At 46.4% G+C, this 21,044-nt stretch overlaps 1 protein-coding gene across 3 annotated transcripts in view; it reads left to right on the top strand.

Annotated features, from left to right (window-relative positions):
- Positions 1-21,044, top strand: part of si:dkey-288a3.2 (protein phosphatase 1 regulatory subunit 37) — an 88,556-nt gene that overhangs the window by 34,385 nt on the left and 33,127 nt on the right. For 2 of the 3 annotated variants that reach the window (XM_039786303.1, XM_039786302.1), the window contains exons 8-11: positions 3,978-4,133; positions 6,561-6,673; positions 9,343-9,484; positions 10,514-10,680. In XM_039786303.1, coding sequence (XP_039642237.1) covers positions 3,978-4,133; positions 6,561-6,673; positions 9,343-9,484; positions 10,514-10,680 — 578 coding nt within the window. Of the gene's footprint in view, positions 1-3,977; positions 4,134-6,560; positions 6,674-9,342; positions 9,485-10,513; positions 10,681-18,856; positions 18,958-21,044 lie in introns of those variants that run through there. The other variant, XM_039786304.1, reaches the window with a different exon arrangement.

The raw sequence follows: 21,044 nt of genomic DNA, 5'->3' as shown, positions 1-21,044 counted from the left end.
TATAAAGGCTCTGGCAGCCAGGACACGCACACACGCGCGCACGCACACATACACACACACATATATATTCACTATACACAACATTTAAAACTGAGATACACATTCATTTATTTTTTTTTCATTTTACATTTGATCTCGACACCACACACTTGTACACACGCACTTTATTTGTTACCCACATATACACAATAAGTGGATGAGTACACACATATACTGTAAATACACTCACCACAGGTGAACACAACACTAGCAGCGGATTTGAGTGCTGTACATGGACACATACACACACACAAACACACACACACACGGACAGTCATGTGCAACAGGGGTAGTTAATACTGATCCCCGTTTACACGTACATGGTTATTTTGTAGTGCTGTCAAACGATTAAAATATTTAATCGCGATTAATCACATGAATGTCATAGTTAACTCGCAATTAATTGCACATTTTTATCTATTCTAAATGTCCCTTGATTTCTTTTTGTCCCATTATTTTTTCTCATTTTAATGCTCTTATCAACATGGAAAAGTGGATCGGCTTGCTTTGTGCTTTTGTTGCCTTGTGCTTTAAACCCCCCCGCTTGTTGTTCTGGGCTATCAGCTGTGTGCTCGGCCATCAGCTGTGTGCTCGGCCATCAGCTGTGTGCTCGGTCATCAGCTGTGTGCTCGGCCATCAGCTGTGTGCTCGGCCATCAGCTGTGTGCTCGGCCATCAGCTGTGTGCTCGGCCATCAAGTGGTATTTCAGACTGGACGTGCTGCGATGATAGCTCAGTTCACAACAACAAAACACACACAGATCCCTTTGGTCTTGTCTGTTAATGGAACCATTTGGCAACTTTTTAAAAGTAAACTTTCCATTCAGAATCTTATTGGCATCCATTTCGGCGTCGCGCGCTCGCCATCCACTCAAAACGTAACGTTAGCCTACTACTCTTTGGCCAGCTCGCGAGCCCAAACAAGTGTGTGTGGCGTGCCTGTTGTTGTGTTTCCGGTCTAGCTAGATCCGGTGTGGTGTTTTAGTTTTTCTAACGTTACTAGTTGTTGCAACAGCATGTGAAAAAAACTACAACGTTTGCTAGGCCAAAAGAACATTAATCTCGCGATAAAAAAATGTACGCTTTTAAAATGGGTTTGCGTTAATGCTGTTAATAACGCGTTTAACTGACAGCACTATTATTTTGAAAACCTGAGACATTTCCCTTCGTTTGTGCCCTTCGTTTACACGCAAATGGAGAATTCGCCTCTGAAAACGATTCTTTCTAAAACCTCTGGCCAGAGTGGAGATTTTGGAAAACTTTTTTTCCACGTTTGCACGTAAACTGAGACAAACGGAGGTTTAGGCATAGACAGTATATAAACTGGACCACCAGAGCCCGTGTCTCTGGACGGAGACCAGTGAAGGATATTAGAAGCACTTTTTTCCGGTGCTGGCTGAGCGTTACTGAGCAGCCTCCAACTGAGCTTGAAGACGTAGATGTGACGTGAGCAACCTGTCTGAAAGTTGTAAGTCTTCTTACAGTAATTAAACTTAAACAGCTAATGTCAGTCCAAACTGCCTGCGAGCTTCTCCTGTACTATACGGTAATTCCTCTACTATGCGACAGTAAGTCACATGGTTATGACACAATCGTTAGCCTATTTTTACAAAAACATCTGCTACGGGGCCATCACGTGAGATACAAGGTAATGGAGCCTTTTATACATTGTCGTGTTTCTTTAGAAATAAACAACGGACAAATAGAGTCTTTAAACGCTTCAGATGTAAAGTTATTCGCTGTCAAAGTGACGTCAAAATGAATGGCAGTCGGCGGGTGAGTGCTTGTTAGCATCAAAATGGCGCCATAGGAGTTACGCATTGTGAGGAGAGGCTTACCCCCTTAGGTTTAGGCAGCTGAGGAAGTGAGGAAGAGAAGAGAGAGGAAGTGATTGGTTGCTGTTGTTGCTATTTTGGGGATTCTGATTGGCTAACGTGGGCTTGAGCTTCTCGTTACACCGCCACCAACAGGTCTGGCATGCTCTTGACGGCATATATACACGGCGGGACACTTTTCTGGAAACTGACAGCTGTGCACGATGTTGTTTTTGAAAACGGAGAGGTTGAAATGTCCGTTTATAAAAGTAGCCGGCCACGTGTAAACGTAGCACTAGACTTCAGGTGCTGAGCTAGATAGGGATGTAGCAATAATAATCATTATGAGGCCCAAACATTTTTTTCAGAAAGTCTTTTTCATTAGATAATCAAATAAAACCCCAATACAATGTATTTTATTTTCTTTTTTTTATTGTAATAGCTGATTGGATGTCATGGTAAAATAACCCCTGTTTCTGACTCTGCTTTGGGACAAAAAAAATCTGAGAACACAGCCTGTCATCTCCTCTCAGCTGGGAGCAGAAAAAGAACCAAATGGACGCAGTATGCTGCCCACTCTTCCCAACAGCAACTTGTTCCTCCAACATTTTCAGCCATTTCCTGGATCTCTTTGATATTTGAGGGTCTCACAGCCCACCTCGTCCTCCCGTGCTCATCTCTCATCCCACCCCATCCTCTCTGCCTTAACCGAGCACACCGCCGCCTCCCCTTTTTCCCTCCCGGTGGGGGGTCCCAGCTGAGGATCATTGCCTTCGATCGGAGGGGCCTCTGATTGCGGGATTGGGTGCTCGTGGTGGACTCGACCGGATCAATCCCACCGATTCAACCATTTGGTTCCCACTGTGCCTGATGACAATGTTGGCATTCCACATGCAGCCCAACAGGCTTGATCAAATCTGCGGCATCGATCTGGATGCAAGGGCAGCGAGGGCCCAGGCAACACGGGCCACATGTGTACCGCAGTAGACTGCACATTACACAGCTACACAGAGAATGCCCAAAACACGCACATGAATACAAGATATATCTCCAAACACCCATCAAAGATTTGATGCCGTGCACACTAACATTTTGGAGAGAGGGCCTGAAAGTTGTCAGGTGTTTTGTAACACACCCTGTGCTGAGGAGACACAACTCTGGCTTCAACAATTGCTGCTTCATGATAGAATGGTGGGAATGCCACTTGATCTTTACTGCAGTAATTGCAGGAGGCGGCAAGTCCTGCTGTGCTCTCGTTTTCATGCTCAAGTTCACTTGCCATCAATCAGTCTATCACAGTTACAACCTGGAGGCCCCGTGTTTGGCACTCATACTTGTACGATGGACCATGTTTAATATAAATTTAAAACAATCTATATGTCTTAATTTGGGGAGGGGGAGTTGTTCCCTACAAAGTTAGAAGAGCTAATTTCCGTCCACTCCAGTCCTCATCATATGCCTCTGATCAGTTTACCTTCTAGCGAGGAGCTTCTACATTTGGGTGTGATGTTATCCCTGTGAGGAAAAAGGACCTGATCCCCAACGGGCTTCCCACCAACGACCACTGCCCTGTTGTATGTTAATTAACATCAGTGGAAGAAGCTTACAACTCAGGATACTAACTCAGCTCAGAATAACTTTCAAACATCGCTTGTCTCTTATACTGTTAATAAAATAATTTAGATTAGATAGATTTTGGTATTTTTCTTATTCTCATAATTGTGAGCCATGAGCCCTGCTAACTTACAGTTTTAAAAGTTTATTTCTGAGTCCAACCAAAAGTTAAGGAATACATTGGGTTTCACAGGGCCACCCTAGTAACCTAATGGTTAACGCCCACGGTTAGATTCCCAGCAGGGGGACATTTGTTGACAACCTTACCTGCCTGGTACCACCTAGAATCTTCCTTGAATATTGATTTTCTAAATAAGTGACAAAGTTTACTTAGTACTTTTAAATCAGAGACATTTAACAAATGTTAAAGTCACGCTACATGTTTTCTAGTATTTGTTTTGCAGCTTTCAAACTAATTCAGAAGTTTGAGGAGTATAATTGTCCTTTTAAGTTAACGTACATTCTGGATCCTATTTCTTTTTGTAATCTTTTCTTTTGTTGCTGCTTGTAGTTGGTGCACTGAAGTCAAACAAGAATTTGCAAGAGCTCCACCTTACCAACAACCTGCTAAACAGCTACCAGGACGCCCTGCATCTAGGAGACCTAATCCGCTACAACACAACTTTACAGACACTGGAGCTCAGCAGCAATGCTGTAGCAGATGCTGGTAGGATGTTCATCTTTGCTACAGAGATTGTGCAGGGCAAAATCGATTTGTAAAATGTCTGGGTCGGCAAGACCACTCACTCTTTTCTAACTGAGAACCCATGGATCTGCTATCTATCTATCTATCTATCTAGCTATGCATTAAGGAATCTCTGAGAGTATATTTGTATATGTCTGTCCTTCACATATTTCAAGAACCATTTATTTGATCGACTTCACACTTGGCAGGTGTATTGCTAGAAACCCAACGGAGTGCAGTGTCGAATGTGGTGGAATTTGGCCAGATAGTTTTACTATAACAATGTTTTTGCCTGTGACTTTGGACCCTAAGTCCGAGAAACAAAGTTATTTGTGTTCCGTATTCTTTGAGTCCAGACAAATCTATCCATAAAAGCCCTACCCATTTGCCTTTAGATCAGTTTAAAATTGTGTCAAAATCTGGGTTATTTTTGTCGCTAATTCTCCTACACATTTGAGCAACCGTCACCAAATTTAGTACAGAAGATCCCTGGATAATTTTCCTCTGCATATCTTAAGTACCGTTCATCCAATAAACTTCCAGCCCACTGGAAACAGGCACACCCAGAACGTGCACTGCACTATTATTTACTGGAGAACATACATTATTTGGTGTGGTGAGTGCTGAATGATGTGGACATAACTGTTCGTTATTTATATAAAGGGCCACTGGAGGAGTTTTGGGATCTTTAGTAAAAATGGACTTCACCCTCCTTTTTGCAAAAAGAGGCATGACCCTCCCCATCAATTTATGGATGCCTTCTGTACTGGTCAGCACTTGGTAAAGATGTGCAGATGCCACTTATTTTTTACAGCCATGAAATACATGATTTAACCTCTGCATTCTCATCTTATACATCCCACTCCTCTGTTATGGTATGGTGGGGCCGAGACTAAGAGCTACATGGATAAATATGCACCAAACAAGCCATTTAGAAATTTTGCTGTTTCATGAATACAAAAGTTGTGTGATCCCTCCTCCTAGACTATAACATTTTGGGTGACCCTCCCCCTCAACAAAGAATAAAAAGACATGACCCTCCTCTATTTTCCTCCGGTGTTCCATTCCATAAATACCGAACGGTATTTATGCTAAGCTAAGCTAACCACGTCCTGACAGCTCTGTACTTAATGCACGGATATGAGGTTGAAATCAGTCTTCCTCTCTCACCTCTCTCTTCCTATGTGATTATTTCTTAAAGGATTAGTTCAACATTTTGGAAATAAATATTGGTAAATTATGTTTGGGTAAGGTAATGTTTGGGGGAAAAAACAGAAATGTAAATATGACAATTTGTGGTTTTAGAAGGAGTTACACGGTAAAACTTGTTTTCTTGATAATCTAGAAAGCAAATTAGTTTAATTCCCAGAATGTTGCACTAGTCCTTAAAACCTTAGGCAACGTAGTTTCGTTGCAAAATGCTTTCACAAATTTAAATAATTAACATTGTGTGAACAAGGGGCAGATGTTTGCACAAGTTGTTTGCAAATGTGACACATAATCTTATTAATTATAAGTAACCCTTTGGCAGCCCTTGTTCAGTGTTTGCTAATTAAAGAATGACCCAGCTAACTTTGCTTGCCAGTAGCTTACCAGGCAAAACAGCAAAGCAACAGGAAAGGTAAATACAGTGGGAGTGGTCCGTACACCATCATTTTACAAATTAGCACAGTCCAGCTACCTAATTAATTATGTGCAAAGGTTAAGCACATAGCAAACCTTCTTTATAGCTGCTCATGTAATGGGAAAATTACATTTAAGCCTAATTCCTTATATTTTTATGTTTAATTCGTACTTTACTTCTCTTACAAATGCTGAAAGAGTTGATCTCATTTCCCACATGCAGATTTTGATTCTAACTGCTGAGACGTCCAGTCTGGAACATAATGTGAGCACTGTTTGTCTGAACAGATAGGGGCTACAAGGTCACCTTAAAACTATCGTACAGGGAGGAGGAGGCGAAATGGCTCCGAGATGTCGCTTGTATTTCTCTGATTGTCTTCATGTGTATCAGATTGCCTGTAAGAATTGTAGCGTCATAATAATCCAAGTGCGTGTGTGCTGTCACTCTGAAGATGCATATAAGCCTGGTGTTCTTGTTCACTCATTTGAGAAACTGACTCCACACTGGGCTGTGGCCTTTTGTGAAATCATGTTGCTCCTATTTGCAAATATATCTTTAATAAAATACAAAAACCCAACTTGGTTCTAGTCTCAGACTGTCTTATTTGTTTCATTTTACTAAACTTTGAAAACTTCCCCCCTGCTGCAAAGGAAACTTCCACTACACTCACTCCCACTAAACGTCTGTCAGTGCCATTTAGCCTATTTATACAAAGCATTTCAGTTGAACCCGTTTAGACAATTGCCATAATTGAATGTTTTTTGTTGTTTTTTTGAACTCTGCAGGTTTGGAGGAGCTGTGTGATGGGCTGCGGTGGCAGACGGTGGGTGTAAGGATCTTACTGCTGAGGAACAACCAGATCACTGCATGTGGCATGGTCCATCTGGCCAAGGCTCTGGTGAGGAACTTAGTACCAGCTTTGAGTGTGGAACCAAATCAATTAATGCCAACAGTCTATCTATTCTCATGTAAGTCCATAGCCCTCATTCCATGCTAAATTCATTCCAAAGTTGATCTGAAGTTAACATGAGGCTTCAGCAGTTTGAGTTAGACAATTAATTTGACAGAGGTGTTTAGAGGGGTTGGAAGCCATGTTTATCAGCTTGGACAGAGCCAGGCTAGCTGTATCCCCCTGCTTCCAGTATTTATGCTACGCTAAGCTAAGCTAACCGTGTCCTGACAACTCTGTAACTAATGCACATACGTGAGATTGATATCAGTCTTCTCCTCTCACTCAGAAAAAAAGGCGGAATAAGCATATATTAAAATGTCCAACTCTTCCTTTAAGCTGTTCATAGGTCACTTCACACATGTTTACATTCAGCCAATGGAATTACAGAGACAGGTCCACAGCTCTCATTCCATTCTAAATTCATTCCAAAGTGTATCTGCAGTTAACATGAGTCTTCAGCAGTCTGAGTTAGACAAGTCAGTGCAGAATCCCCACTTTGTGTTACTGTCCCTCCTCCACAGCTCAGGGAGGAAAGAAAGAGGAAACAGAAAGAGGGAATGTCATGCTTAAAATACTGTTAACTTTGACAGATATCCACTTGATTCTATCTCTGACCATGAAGTGATCACAACAGCCGTATCAGCTTTGTTAAACGGAGTTAAACTGTCCAGCTGATACCTGCTTTCCTTTATACGGTATTGAGGAAATGAAAAGCGTTGGCCCCATCCAGAGAGTCCCCCTCTGACAAAGTCCCTCCTCCACACGTTTCATTGTACACTCCTAATAACATGCATTCCTTCCGCCTGATTGGCAGCATAAACTGCACCTTCCTGTCATGTGAGTGGCGATTGTGGAAGTCAAAAGGCTAGAAATTAAAGGCCTGCCACATACGCTAGCCCTGTCTCCTCCAGCGCTACCAAAAGAAGGAACGGTTTGATTAAATAATAGATGTGTGTTAAGGAGGGCCACTCATCCTGCCTGCCAGTCATGGGGATAAGTAGATGTCCTTGCAGGCCATAATGATGATAATTAGACCCGTAGCTGGTCGTGTCGAATATGATGACGAGGAGAGCTGTTATTAACCTTTCTGGTTGGTGTGTGTGCTTCTCCTCTCTGTCCTCGTGGCTTCTCGGCTTGTCTTTTGAAGGACTAAGACAAGGGGAGCAGATGTGGGCCAAAATCCACTTGACTTCCAGTTTTAGAATGTGGCTAATGATGTCTAAATTTACTCTGTTAAAAAAAAAAAAAAAACATTCTGAGGTGAATATGTCATGCAGGGCTCTCGTTGTTTTCTACTTTGTGTGTTCCGCTGTTTTTAGTTTTTTTGTTTAAAGCCAGCATGTCATGTGTGAAAGCATACTGTGTTTTTGGTGCTTTCACACTCGTACCCCCCTCAAACTTCTCACTCCAACCCTCCTGTGGGTTACGTTTGACAGGCTTCAACCATGCTCGACTCTCGCACACTCTCAACCACGCAGTCGCCTCTTTAATTGTCTGCTATTATCCCTCGTGAATATCCATTTGAGATGCTCTTCCTCCCTCTCCTCCTCCCCTCTTCACCGGAGAAGCTTCTCGCCACGCGTTTGGATGTGGCGGTGCCTCTGTGTGCCGCGACTCAGTGAGGAAAAAAGAGGGGGGACCCTCTCAAGTGTGTTTGTTGTCACCGTGGTGCAAATTAACTCCGAAGAAGACGCTCTCCGGGCCTGTCTGTTGCCTTCTTGGCTTGCTTTCCGCCCCCGCGCTCCCTCTCCCTCTTCAGAGCAGTGACCAGAGGAGTTTAACAAGGGTGGCGAGGCGAGGGGGCAACCGAGGAGTGGGTGGCGTGTTCCTCTTCAAGCTGTTGGGCAACATGGGCCTCTTGTGCCCCAGACGCCCCCAGCTTCATGCGCCAGCTAATCAACCTTCAATGCTAATGTGGCTCTGGAGAGTGGAGACAGAAGTTCTGAGCATTTAACAAGAGAGGAACATTCAGAAAAGGATTCATAATCACCACAAAATAATAATGATGATTAAAAAAATCTCAGCCTTTTAACACTGATAGTAGCACATTACACAGAGTCTAAAGCAACGCTGCATTGTCGAGTAAAGTCATACTTTACTTTTAATAACAGGGATTAAAAGTCTTCAGTTTTTGTTGGTACCTGGGTCCAATGAGAACAATGTTTCCACTTCCACGATTGTTCATGTGCCGCCGGAAATTCCGCCTGATGTCCGTCCCCTTCCACTTTCTCTGTGTTGGGGTTCTAACCTCCGGTGGATTTGTGAGGACTATAGTTAACTGCTCCTCAGATCTCTGCAGGGTAAATCTAGACAGCTAGCTAGACTATCTGTCCAATCTGAGTTTTCTCTCGCACAACTGAAACTACTTTTGAACGTCCACATGTTCCACCAAAACAAGTTCCTTCCTGAGACTATTTAGCAGAGGCACCGTGGCTCCGTCCGGTGCTTAGCTCCGCCCAACACGATTGTGATTGGCTTAAAGAAATGCCAATAAACCAGAGCACGTTTTTCTCCCATCCCGGAAAGCTGTGTGGACTAGTCAGACCCTCCTCCGCAGCGCTGTGTAGGAAGGTCTGGCAATGCGAGACTAAGCGAAGATGAATGCTGTCTTTCAGCCCATGCTGAAGGTCCTGCAGGTCCTGGATTTGGGTGAGAACCTCCTGGGAGACGAGGGGATCCAGGTGATCAGGGAGCCTCTGATGATGAACTGCTCGGTGCTGCAGCTCGGCCTGGCCCAAGCCAACATCACATGTGAAGGTACAACAATACATGTGCAGTACTCTTCTTTTCCACAACCAGTCCTCCAAACCATACGACGATGTAGGACGTTTATTCCTCCCCTCCAATCTGACCCACAGGAGGGGTCTCCCGCTCGCGGTTTTAAACACGTCGTTAACGTTGTGAAATGGTCGCAGTTTGGTTAGATTCAAACCCCCCCCGCTACATGTCAACCACTTGCATGTCCTATTAGTTCTAAATACAGATAGGAACACAACTAACAATCATTTTAAATGAAATAATCTGCAGATTATTTTCCAGATTAAATGTTTTATAATACGTCAAACAAAAGAGTGGAAGATGCCCACCGCAGTGTCCCAGACCCCAAGGTGACATTTATAAGTGGCTTGTTTTGTCCAGCCAACCGTCCGAAACTCGAAGAGTGTTGTAGAACACTAAGTAGGTTTGAGAAGGTGGAACAAATGCTTTGAATTTGTGCTTAATCGTTTATCAATAGAATTGCCAATTATATCAATTAATGAACTAATCCTTTCAGCTCTAAAACAGATCATTCATTTTGTGTTTTTGAACTAGTAATTTGGATAAGTGGCGTTTTAAAACTACCTTTAGCCTGCTGAGATTTTGCACTAAAATTGTTTTGTCCATAAATAAAGCTGTGTTAGTAGTAAACAGACTACTGCATAAGCATTTTCTTTTGATACTGTATCTTATAATGACTCCCTGATCCATCATCTAAACTCATCACCTCCCTGTAATGTTCTAATCTGTAGCTAAACTACATTAAGAGACAAGCAGCATGCTTACCTAATTAAAATGTCGAGGCAGAGCTGCTGTGGATGCAGAATGTATGTGTGAGCCAGTGTCTGAAGCCAAAACATAGATGCTTTTAGTTAAGTTTGGAGTCCTACCTAGGCTAAAGACTGCAGTCTGGACAAAGTCGATTATTTAGGGAAGCTAGCCAAGAGAGGTTTTTTAAGGTCAAACTAGCCTTGCAACTACCTAGGCAAGCTTGCCTTCTCTAACATTTCACCGTTTTCTTTGGTGAAGGTGCTGTGGCGTTGGCAGAGTTCCTTGCAGAGAGTCGTCAGATTCAGGGGCTGGACCTCCGTCAGAACGAGGTGAAGGTTGGAGGCCTGATGGCCTTGTGTCTGGCCCTGAGGATCAACCGTTCTCTCGCTAGCCTGGATTTGGACCACATACCCCCGCAGGAGCAGGTAGGTGCAGCTATGTGGTCACAGATCTGAATCGCCTGCTGTTGCAACACAGCAAATGCCGGCTACACACCACACAAGAATCAAGCCTAAATTTTGGGCCTGATTCCCGTCTCCCGACTTGCCAGTTCTTCATGCTGTGAAGTATGTTAAGAATGTTTTTTACATCCCCCGATCTACTCGGAAGTCCATCCTGACCGCACTGATTTCAAGTCGTAAATATTAAATGTGTTCAGTATTTACGATCCCGTTATGAGTGGGGAACGCCGAGGACAGCCGCGGACGCTGTCTACTCCTGTTGAACCCAGCCGGGCTTCTGTGGGAGATCGGTTCTCAAACAGAGCTCATACCGCAGATCAGCGGATCACAAAGGGAGAAAGAGGGTGGAGGAAGCTAAGACCGCTAACAGAGCTAATGGCTTCAGTGCAAACAGAGTATGAGTTAGCTTCATGGTTAGTTAAAACTCACAGGGGCAACCTGGCTTCCGGTGGAGAGCAGTGCTCATCATTAACCGTCCCGGCTGGGACGCCGGCGTTATCAGCGGGGAACCTCTGTGTGAGGACATATCTCCCACAGAAGCCCGGCCCGGGCATGGCTGTTCTTCCTGGCTGTCGTCCGCCACGTTTGTATACTCTAAAGTCACGTTTCATCGCGTGATGTTTAAATTTTTTTGAGTCAGGACTCTGGTTGTTTGTGAATGGAACAGTGTGCTGTTCTGGCCAAATCATTGCTCTTCACACACTATAGAAACAAAACGGTTAATTTATCATTACATCTGTTAGTGTGCGCCGGCCATAAGACGCCACTGGCTGTTTCACTGGAACACTGCACAAGTTTGGCATGTTCTCGGTCAATGTTAGCCGTTATACAATGATTTAGCGGAAATGTTGGGTACTGGTTAGTTCTATGAGCTTAGACATGCTTTCTTGTATTGCAGTTAGCTATCAACAATATGATGAAGCCACAGTGGACACAGTGATCACCAAAAGATTATTTAATTGAGATTAACGTTCATTCTTGATGTTGGAAATAGCAGTGGGCAAAACAAGCTCACCATCCATTGGCAGCTGTTCTGAAGCTTTCCATCGTATCACACGATCTTCATTAGTTTGCCCAGTTGTCAGGGACTGGACTGGGTAAACTATTTATCAAAAACGGCAAATGGACTGCACTTATATATCCTTCATATGGACAAACGGACTAAACGCTTTTGCAATTTTCCTTTCATTCTCATTGTTTTTCTCACACACACACACACACAAACGCACACAGATCTGGCCAGCGCTTTGGAGTAACGTGGGGTTCAGTGTCTTGCTTATGTGATGACAGGAGGAGCCAGTTATAGAACTACCAACCCTGCGTTAGTGGACAACCCACTGTGCCTCCTGACCATGGCCAAAATCATAGATGTTGTTTGGAAGCTTAAGAATGAACTTCCAGTCTCAACTTTGAAACCAGCATGGAGGGGAAGTCCTTGAAAGACTCAGAAAAATGGACATTTGAACATCTATGCCATCAATTGTTAAGCTTGGTGGGGACTCAGGCGCAGAGACGGACACACGGACAAAGAGGGTGATTAACGATGTTGTTTATTCTGCGTGTTTTGGCAGAGAGAAAACAGTTCAGGGTGGAGCAGCTTCAGACCGGAATAGGAGCTGAGTGGGGTGGAGAGCTAGTAGCACTGAGAGCTGGATGACGAGGATATCAGACAACAGATGAGCAGGTTGCGGCGTGGAAGTGGCAGGCAGGCAGGCAGCAGGAACAGACGGGATCTGATAGAAGGAGAGACAGGTTACAAACGTGGCAGAGACAACTACAATGTTGAGAGGGTAACAACTGAACTGAGATCGCAGTACGGAGCCAAGTTACCACAGGTGGTGTAGGAACGAACTGGCGCTGGAGAGGTGGCCAGCCCGGGTAGATAACTGCTGGTTGATTGGTGACAATGAGCTGCAGCTGGAGGTAATGGCCACGCCCCCTGACCTAGATCCTCTGACTGGGCTGCACAGCAGGAGGAGACAGACACAGACAACACACACAGGGAAAAAGGGAAAAGGAAAACAAACGGGGACAGGAACAACAGTGCCGGACCGTGAACAGTACCCCCTCAACGGAGCGCCACCCCGGCGACCCACCCGGCTTGTCAGGGTGGTCCCTATGGAAGTCAGCCACCAGCTGCGGGTCCAGTATAAACCGGGGAATCCAGGACCTCTCCTCGGACCGTATCCCTCCCAGTCCACCAGGTACTGAAGCTCTCCTCGCACCCTCCCGGACATCCAGCAGTCTCCCTCACCGTGTAGGCTGGATGGTCGACATATGCTGTGGCGGAGGGGGATCCACAGGCGGACACAAAGGGCTGGAGGAGACCAGCTTCAGCTGGGACACGTGAAATGTAGGATGGACTCTCATGGCCTGGGGAAGCTTCAACCGGACAGCCGAAGGGTTGATGATGGAGTCGATCTCGAAAGGACCCAAATACCGGGGCGACAGCTTACGGGAGTCAGTGCGCAGAGGGATGTTGCGGAAGAGAGCCAGACTCGCTGACCAGGCTGGAACTGGGGAGCGACTACCCTGTGCCTGTCTGCCACTCTCTTTGTTACGCTCTGCTGTCCGTAGAAGGGCCTCCCCGGGTGTCCAACCACACCTTGCGGCAGCGTTATCTGAACTGACGTGATGGCGTAACTCCTTTTCTGAAAACAAAAAAAAGGGGGTTTGCCCCCCCCCCCCCCAGGGGGGAGAGGGGGGGGAAAAAAAAAAAAAAAAAAGGGGGGGTTCGCCCCCCCCCCGGTGTTTTGCCCCCCGGTTGACGGGTTCTGAGATGTCACACAGCGTGAGCAGCCTCCAGGTCCGTCGTTGGTCCTCTGAGTCTGGCCATTGGACTGGGGATGGAAACCTGATGAGAGACTGACAGAGGCACCCAGAGCAGAACAAAACACCTTCCATACCCCGGAAATGAACTGTGGGCCTCTATCGGACACTATGTCCACAGGTATTCCATGGGGACGGAATACATGTAGGACAAAGAGGTCGGCCGTCTCACTGGCAGACGGTAATTTTGGTAATGCAACAAAATGGGCAGATTTAGAGAATCTGTCCACGATGGTGAGTATGGTGTCATTACCTTCAGACATAGGAAGTCCAGTGACGAAGTCCAAGGCCACGTGAGACCAAGGACGACTCGGGATTGGGAGAGGCTGCAGCAGGCCCGAAGGAGCCCGGTGGGAAGCCTTATTTTGGGCACAGATGGAACAGGCCGCCACGTATTCCCGGACGTCAGCCCGCGCGGATGGCCACCAAAAAATGCCTCTTCCGTACGCTTGTACAGTGTACGGTTCATACCAGGGTGGCAGGAGAAGCGAGAGGTGTGGATCCAGTTGAGCACTTGCGGCCGCACAGCTGCGGGAACATAGAGAAGGTCGGGGGGGCCATCGGCCGGTCCAGGTTCCGACTCTTGTGCCGATCGGACGAGGGACTCGATTTCCCAGTGAACAGCCGCCACCAAACAGGAAGCGGGCAGAACGGGTTCAGGATTGCTGGAGTCGTCATTGTCTGTAAACTGGCGAGAGAGAGCATCAGGCTTGACATTACGTGTGCCAGGACGATATGTTAAGATAAACTTGAACCTGCTGAAGAACAGAGCCCATCTGGCCTGACGGGAGTTTAGCCTCTTGGATGACTGGATGTAAGCCAGATTCTTGTGGTCTGTCCAGACTATGAAGGGTTGCTCTGCTCCATCTAGCCAGTGCCTCCACTCCTCCAACGCCAACTTGACAGCTAGCAACTCCCGGTTACCCACGTCATAGTTTTTCTCAGCAGGGGTCAATCTCCTGGAGAAAAAGGCCACAGGATGGAGCTTCTGGTCCGTGGGGGAACGTTGTGACAGGACAGCCCCCACCCCCGAATCAGAGGCGTCCACTTCCACAATAAACTGCAAACTGGAGTCTGGGTGAATAAGAACAGGTGAGGTGGAGAACAGTTCCTTCAGTATACTCACGGCTGACTCGGCCTCAGGCGACCACAGGAATGGCACCTTTGGGGAGGTGAGCTGTGCGGGGGCAACCACTTGACTGAAACCCCTGATGAAGCGGCGGTAGAAGTTGGCGAAGCCCAGGAAGCGTTGTAGCTGCTTCCGAGACGTGGGTGTGGGCCACTCCGCAACTGCTTTGATTTTGTCAGGGTCTGGTGACACCTGTCCCCGCTCGATAATAAAACCCAAAAAGGGGACGGACTGCCGGTGGAACTCACATTTTTCTGCTTTCACATACAGTTTATTTTCCATGAGGCGTTGGAGAACCAGACGGACGTGGGAGACGTGTTCATCCTGTGACTTAGAAAATATCAGAATGTCATCCAAATAAACAAACACAAAACGGTGAAGAAAATCCCTCAACACATCGTTGACCATGGCCTGAAAAACTGCTGGGGCGTTAGTGAGACCGAATGGCATGACTAGGTATTCGAAGTGTCCGAGAGGGGTATTGAACGCAGTTTTCCATTCGTCTCCCTGCCTGATCCTAACGAGGTGGTAAGCGTTACGCAGGTCGAGTTTGGTAAACACGGTGGCACCATGAAGGGGTTCAAATGCTGAGTTGATGAGAGGCAGGGGGTACGTATTTCTGACTGTGATGTTATTTAGTCCTCTGTAGTCAATGCAGGGGCGTAATGTTTTGTCCTTCTTCTCCACAAAAAAGAACCCAGCACCAACAGCGGAAGATGAGGGACGAATGATGCCAGAGGCTAGGGAGTCGCCTATGTAGGATTCCATAGCTTCTCTCTCAGTACGGGACAGATTGAAAAGCCGACTGGACGGCAAAGGGGCTCCAGGCAGCAATTCTATAGCGCAATCGTATGGCCTATGAGGTGGTAGTGAAAGTGCTTTGGACTTACTGAATACCTCGGCTAGGTCCAGATATTCTTCAGGGACTGAGGAGAGGTCTGGGGGTTTGACAGGGGAAGCAGGGGAACCTACAGAGGGCGGAATAGCCGACCCAAGGCAAGCAGAATGGCAGTGAGTGCTCCAACTGTGTATTTTGTGGTTTTGCCAGTCAATATGGGGGTTGTGAAGGCTAAGCCAAGGGAAACCGAGGATAAGAGGGGAGGCAGAGGAGGAGACTACCTTAAACTGGATGGTTTCTTTGTGATTGCCGGACAGCATGAGAGAAACGGGAACAGTTTGGTGGGTGATATTGGCAAACTGATGGCCGTCTATAGCGGTTACTGTTATAGGCTTAGGCAGGGGCTTAACAGGGATCTCAGCCTGTGTGACCAGGTTAACGTCAAGGAAACTATCCTCAGCACCAGAGTCAATGAGAGCAGCTAATGGGAGAGACAGATTCCTGAACTGGACTGTAGCTGGGATAACTAGACGGGGTGCTGTGGGCATTGAGTCAGGTGTAGCACTCGCAAGTACGCCCACTTTTACCTGCGAGCTTTGTCTTTTGGGCGAACCGGACAGTTAACAAGGAAATGAGTGCGGTCCCCACAGTACATGCACTCACCAGCCCGCATGCGCCGTTCCTTTTCGGCAGGGGACAGACGGAGCACGGCCCAGCTGCATGGGCTCGCTCTAGTTCCGGTGGGGAACCGCTGAGGTGTGTGGGCGGTGTCCAGTGGTGGTGTTGCTCGGGTTGCAGAAAGTGAGGGGCCCCGCCTTGCGCGGACCCGACCGCCTCCTTCTCCTCTCTCCCCGTAGCCTGCTGTCTATTCGTGTAGCAAGGGAAACGAGAGAATGAAGGTTAGCAGGCTCATCACGAACAGCTAGTTCATCCTTAATCGTGTCACTCAAACCGTTAACAAACGCTCCCTGAAGAGCTTCGTCATTCCACTTGGAATCGGCTGCCAAGGTCCAAAAATCAATGGCGTATTCAGCCACGCTACCCGTGCCCTGTCGTAGCTTCAACAGTCTCTTTGTGGCGGTCCCGGCATGGTCCGGGTGATCAAACACAATTTCCAATTGAGAGGAAAAATCGTCAAACGACAGGCTGGCAATCTGCTGAGTAGAACAAGCCGCTTCTGCCCAAATCAACGCTTTGCCCCTCAGTTACCCCAGAGCGTAATGTACCTTTGAGGATTCCGTGGAGAAGGACAGGGGCTTCTGTTGGAACAACGCGGCACTGAAGCAGGAAACCACGGCATTTGTTCAGTTCCCCGGTGAAAGGTTCGGGTGAGGTTGTAGGGGGTTCCCGAAGGCAGGAGCGGCTGCAGAGCCTGGAGCAACTGTAGGAGGAACAGGCGGAGGAGAAGCAGAGGGAGGAAGAGTAGTGAGTGTTACCAGGTTAGCTACCTGAGAGGTGAGCTGAGATACTTGATCCAACAACCGCTGGTTGTTATCCAATAGAGACCGGATGTGTTGGTCGTGTTGTCCCAATAACATTCCCTGTGAGTGGAGGGCGCGTTGTACGCCATCACCCGTTGTTTCATGTGGCATCTCTGCTGAGTCCATGTATGGCCAGTTCGTTCTGTTAAGCTTGGTGGGGACTCAGGCGCAGAGACGGACACACGGACAAAGAGGGTGATTAACGATGTTGTTTATTCTGCATGTTTTGGCAGAGAGAAAACAGTTCAGGGTGGAGCAGCTTCAGACCGGAATAGGAGCTGAGTGGGGTGGAGAGCTAGTAGCACTGAGAGCTGGATGACGAGGATATCAGACAACAGATGAGCAGGTTGCGGCGTGGAAGTGGCAGGCAGGCGAGCCGCAGGAACAGACGGGATCTGATAGAAGGAGAGACAGGTTACAAACGTGGCAGAGACAACTACAATGTTGAGAGGGTAACAACTGAACTGAGATCGCAGTACGGAGCCAAGTTACCACAGGTGGTGTAGGAACGAACTGGCGCTGGAGAGGTGGCCAGCCCGGGTAGATAACTGCTGGTTGATTGGTGACAATGAGCTGCAGCTGGAGGTAATGGCCACGCCCCCTGACCTAGATCCTCTGACTGGGCTGCACAGCAGGAGGAGACAGACACAGACAACACACACAGGGAAAAAGGGAAAAGGAAAACAAACGGGGACAGGAACAACAGTGCCGGACCGTAACATCAATGACCACTCCACCTGCATCTGTGCGTGCAGCGTGATAGAACTGAGAGCTCCAGAGCCGTTTGCAGGGTTTTCCCTGCCATTTAGAGTCTTAAGGCTCTGACACACCAACCCGACGGCCGACCGTCGGACTGATCAATCTCCCCGAGTTGGTCAAAAAAGTGCCTCGGAACACACCGAAGCGACGCCGATTTGAGCGTACGTTCTGCGCATGCACAAGACATAATATGTCACTGGCCGATTCAACATGTCAAATCGGCCCAAATGAACGCCGACGGCTCCTCCGACTAACGACGGCACGGGACACACCGAACAGACTCGAGTCACTGACCTCACCAGATTGTCTGACGGCCGATAATCGGGTTGGTGTGTCAGCACCTTTAGGTGCAGCACCCGAGCCGTTTTTGGCAGCACCTAAGCTGAATGAATGTAAAATGTGGCAAAAAAGCACCAAAAACATTGAAAAAACATCAAACGAAATGAAAGACTATTCAGATGTAATGGTTGTAGTTGGTCCCCAGTGGACTTCTTAAGCAAGTTCTGTCATTAAGGTTTTTTGAGTGTTATTCATTTAATATCTGCTTTTGCTTTTCCAACGTTTAAGACACCGATTATGATAATTATAACTGTCCAAATTTATGTCAAATTGCACATTTCTTTTATTTAAAAACGTAAGATTTTCTTTAGGAAGGACCCCTCAACCCCTCCGCCAAATCTGTGCACCTAAGTCTTCCACAAACCGAGGGAAAACACTGGTATGGACCGTGTGGTGAGATAGTTTTGTCAGCAGGATTATTTAAGGCATAAAAACATGACCCGGGGTTATGAATTGTGATTTCTGTTGCTCCTCTGCTGTTCAGTGACTTCCACCCTGCCCGTTGTAAACAGTACATACCATAGTAAAATGGATACACTTTGTTTTTTCAGCTCTGTAGGAATTTCAATTATAAACTATTGGTGCTTTCATTTAAATTCCTGTCCTAATTTAGAATGAAGGGCTACTGGTGACTGAGGATTACTTCTCCTTAACGTCTTGTCTTTTGTGATGAATTCAGACTCACTGTGGTCACATTTGTCATTTGGAGACACGAGTAAGTCATTTGTGTCTCTTGTTTTCCCCCTCTACCATCCATGGCTGCAGAGGCCCGAGGAAAACGATGCCATAACTTTAATACATGCCCCTGCTGGATTCACAAAATAATTACCCACACTTGCCATCTGTTTGTCATGATTTTATCTCTGCTAACTTATTTGCATATTAAAGCATTAATTAAAATCTCCAAGGAACGGAATGCTTACTTTAAAATTAACTCTGAAGGCGATCCGTGCACAGCTTCCAGAGTTGTTTTATTTTTGTTTGCAGTGGTTTTCTGTTTGTCTGCGTGTTGTTTACACGATTAAGTCTGATTTTTATGAAATGTCTCCTCTGGCGAAAGTCAAGCGGCAAGATGCGCCAGATTTTGGAGAAGCAGCTTTTTTTAAGAGCCATGATGCTTCTGTGAATGTGTGTCATTAAAGCTGGGACTTCTTCGTCTTTTTCTTCTTCCTCACACACCAGAGCCTCCATATTGGCGGCTCTGTTTTCATGCTCCTCTAAGCCGCCAAGAGATATGATTAGCATTCCAACCATTGTTGGAGTTAGTGTGGCTGGATATTTTAGGGGAATGGTAATAAGGGAATTTTTAAGCTCTGTCAGGTTTTGGAGTCACACAGCTGGGATTTGTCTTGGCGTGGCATATCCAGGTGGGAGGAGTGACGATTGTATTAAAAAGCAAATCTTTCCATCAGAAAACAGCGGGTGGCCAGATCAAGTGTTCTCGCTCAGTCACATTCCCCGGGTCGCCAAGGAATACGTGAAAATCTCATTCTTCTGAAGGAAAATAAGTGTGGGTGTGAATGTGAGTGAGTGACGGAGGGGTTATGGCAGCACGTTGTGTGTGTTTGACAGAGTCGCTGATATGGAGTTCTTGTGTTCATACATGTGCCTTCTGCATGTGTGTGGTTTCACAACGATGTGGGGAGGGGGATTGAAGATGCGCATATTTAAAAGGCGAGAAAAGAAGGTGGCAAGAGGGGAGGAAATCTGGGTCCTCTTGTCTTTGTTTACAAGAGTCAGATTTTTCATGTCTGTTGCCACACTGCTCCATTTGATCACTGGCCTGTTTGCTGTTAATTATTAATTATTTACCCATCTAAAATATTCATGCACCCTGGCCCTAGTGGAAAGCAGTCTTTCTGAGGGGCAAGTTCTGTCTGTAGCCATAGCACGGTGGAGCCGTTACATCCTTATCGTGGGGACTCTGTCAGCCCAGCTAATGCAGTAAACTTCCCTGCCCGGCGCTCTGTTAATCGCGGGTCGGACGACGGAGCCTCGGCAGCCTGTTTACCTGTTTGATGCTTAAATATTTGGCTTTGGATTAAGCCGACGTGAGCGTCCTGTCAGCTGTTCTACAGCAGAGGAGTTGAGTGATAACGCTGGAGAGTGTCCTCTCCTGAATGTCGCATGTCAGCGAGGTGTAGCTGTTAGAGAGCTGTCTCACTGAGTGATAATTACAGCAGCATGGTGTGTGTGTGTGTGTGTGTGTGTGTGTGTGTGTGTGTGTGTGTGTGTGTGTGTGTGTGTGTGTGTGTGTGTGTGTGTGTGTGTGTGTGTGTGTGTGTGTGTGTGTGTGTGTGTGCGTGTGTGGTTCAGTAGTTTGTTTCAGTGGAGGGGGGGCGACCGGAGCATGTGGTTCTCTGAGAGCAAACCATAAGGACAACAAAGTAGTTTAATGCTTAAAGGATAAAGGGTTATTTTTTTATAAACTCTACTTGTATTCTGTTAAATAAAGCCTTTTGGAGGCCACTGTATTAGGTACACTTGTACAATCTGTTGCAATTCAGTTCAACAGCTCTGCCACAGATTCCACCATTACTAAGTTTATAATGTGGCGTTTTGTTGTCAGAAATGTGTAAATGCAAGTACGTGTGTTCATTACTGAGGTTGTAGTCAAAGGTGGTGTTTGTACTACATTATACTGAGAGGTGTTTCTGTTTTTTTGTCCTTCCTATTTACATACATGAGGGGGTCAGACTTTTAGAAACACCTCTGAATATAATGCAGTCCCATATAACACATCACTAACTATGACATCAGTGCTAAAACATGTAAATAAATCAAAGCCTGTATGACTGTAAAAAAAGATAGTAGTAGACTTTATGGCACATCACTTGTACTGGATTGCATTATATTGTGCAGGTGTACCATAAAGTGGCTACTGAGTGTAAATGACACCTTTTAAATTAGAAATCCCCCTCAAAGTGCCTGACTTTGATGCCTTTAAAAAAAT

The sequence above is a fragment of the Perca fluviatilis genome, chromosome 20 (assembly GCF_010015445.1).
Source record: "Perca fluviatilis chromosome 20, GENO_Pfluv_1.0, whole genome shotgun sequence".
Lineage (NCBI taxonomy): Eukaryota > Metazoa > Chordata > Actinopteri > Perciformes > Percidae > Perca > Perca fluviatilis.
The sequence above is the reverse complement of the archived record's forward strand: the minus strand, read 5'-3'. Positions and strand labels throughout refer to the sequence as shown.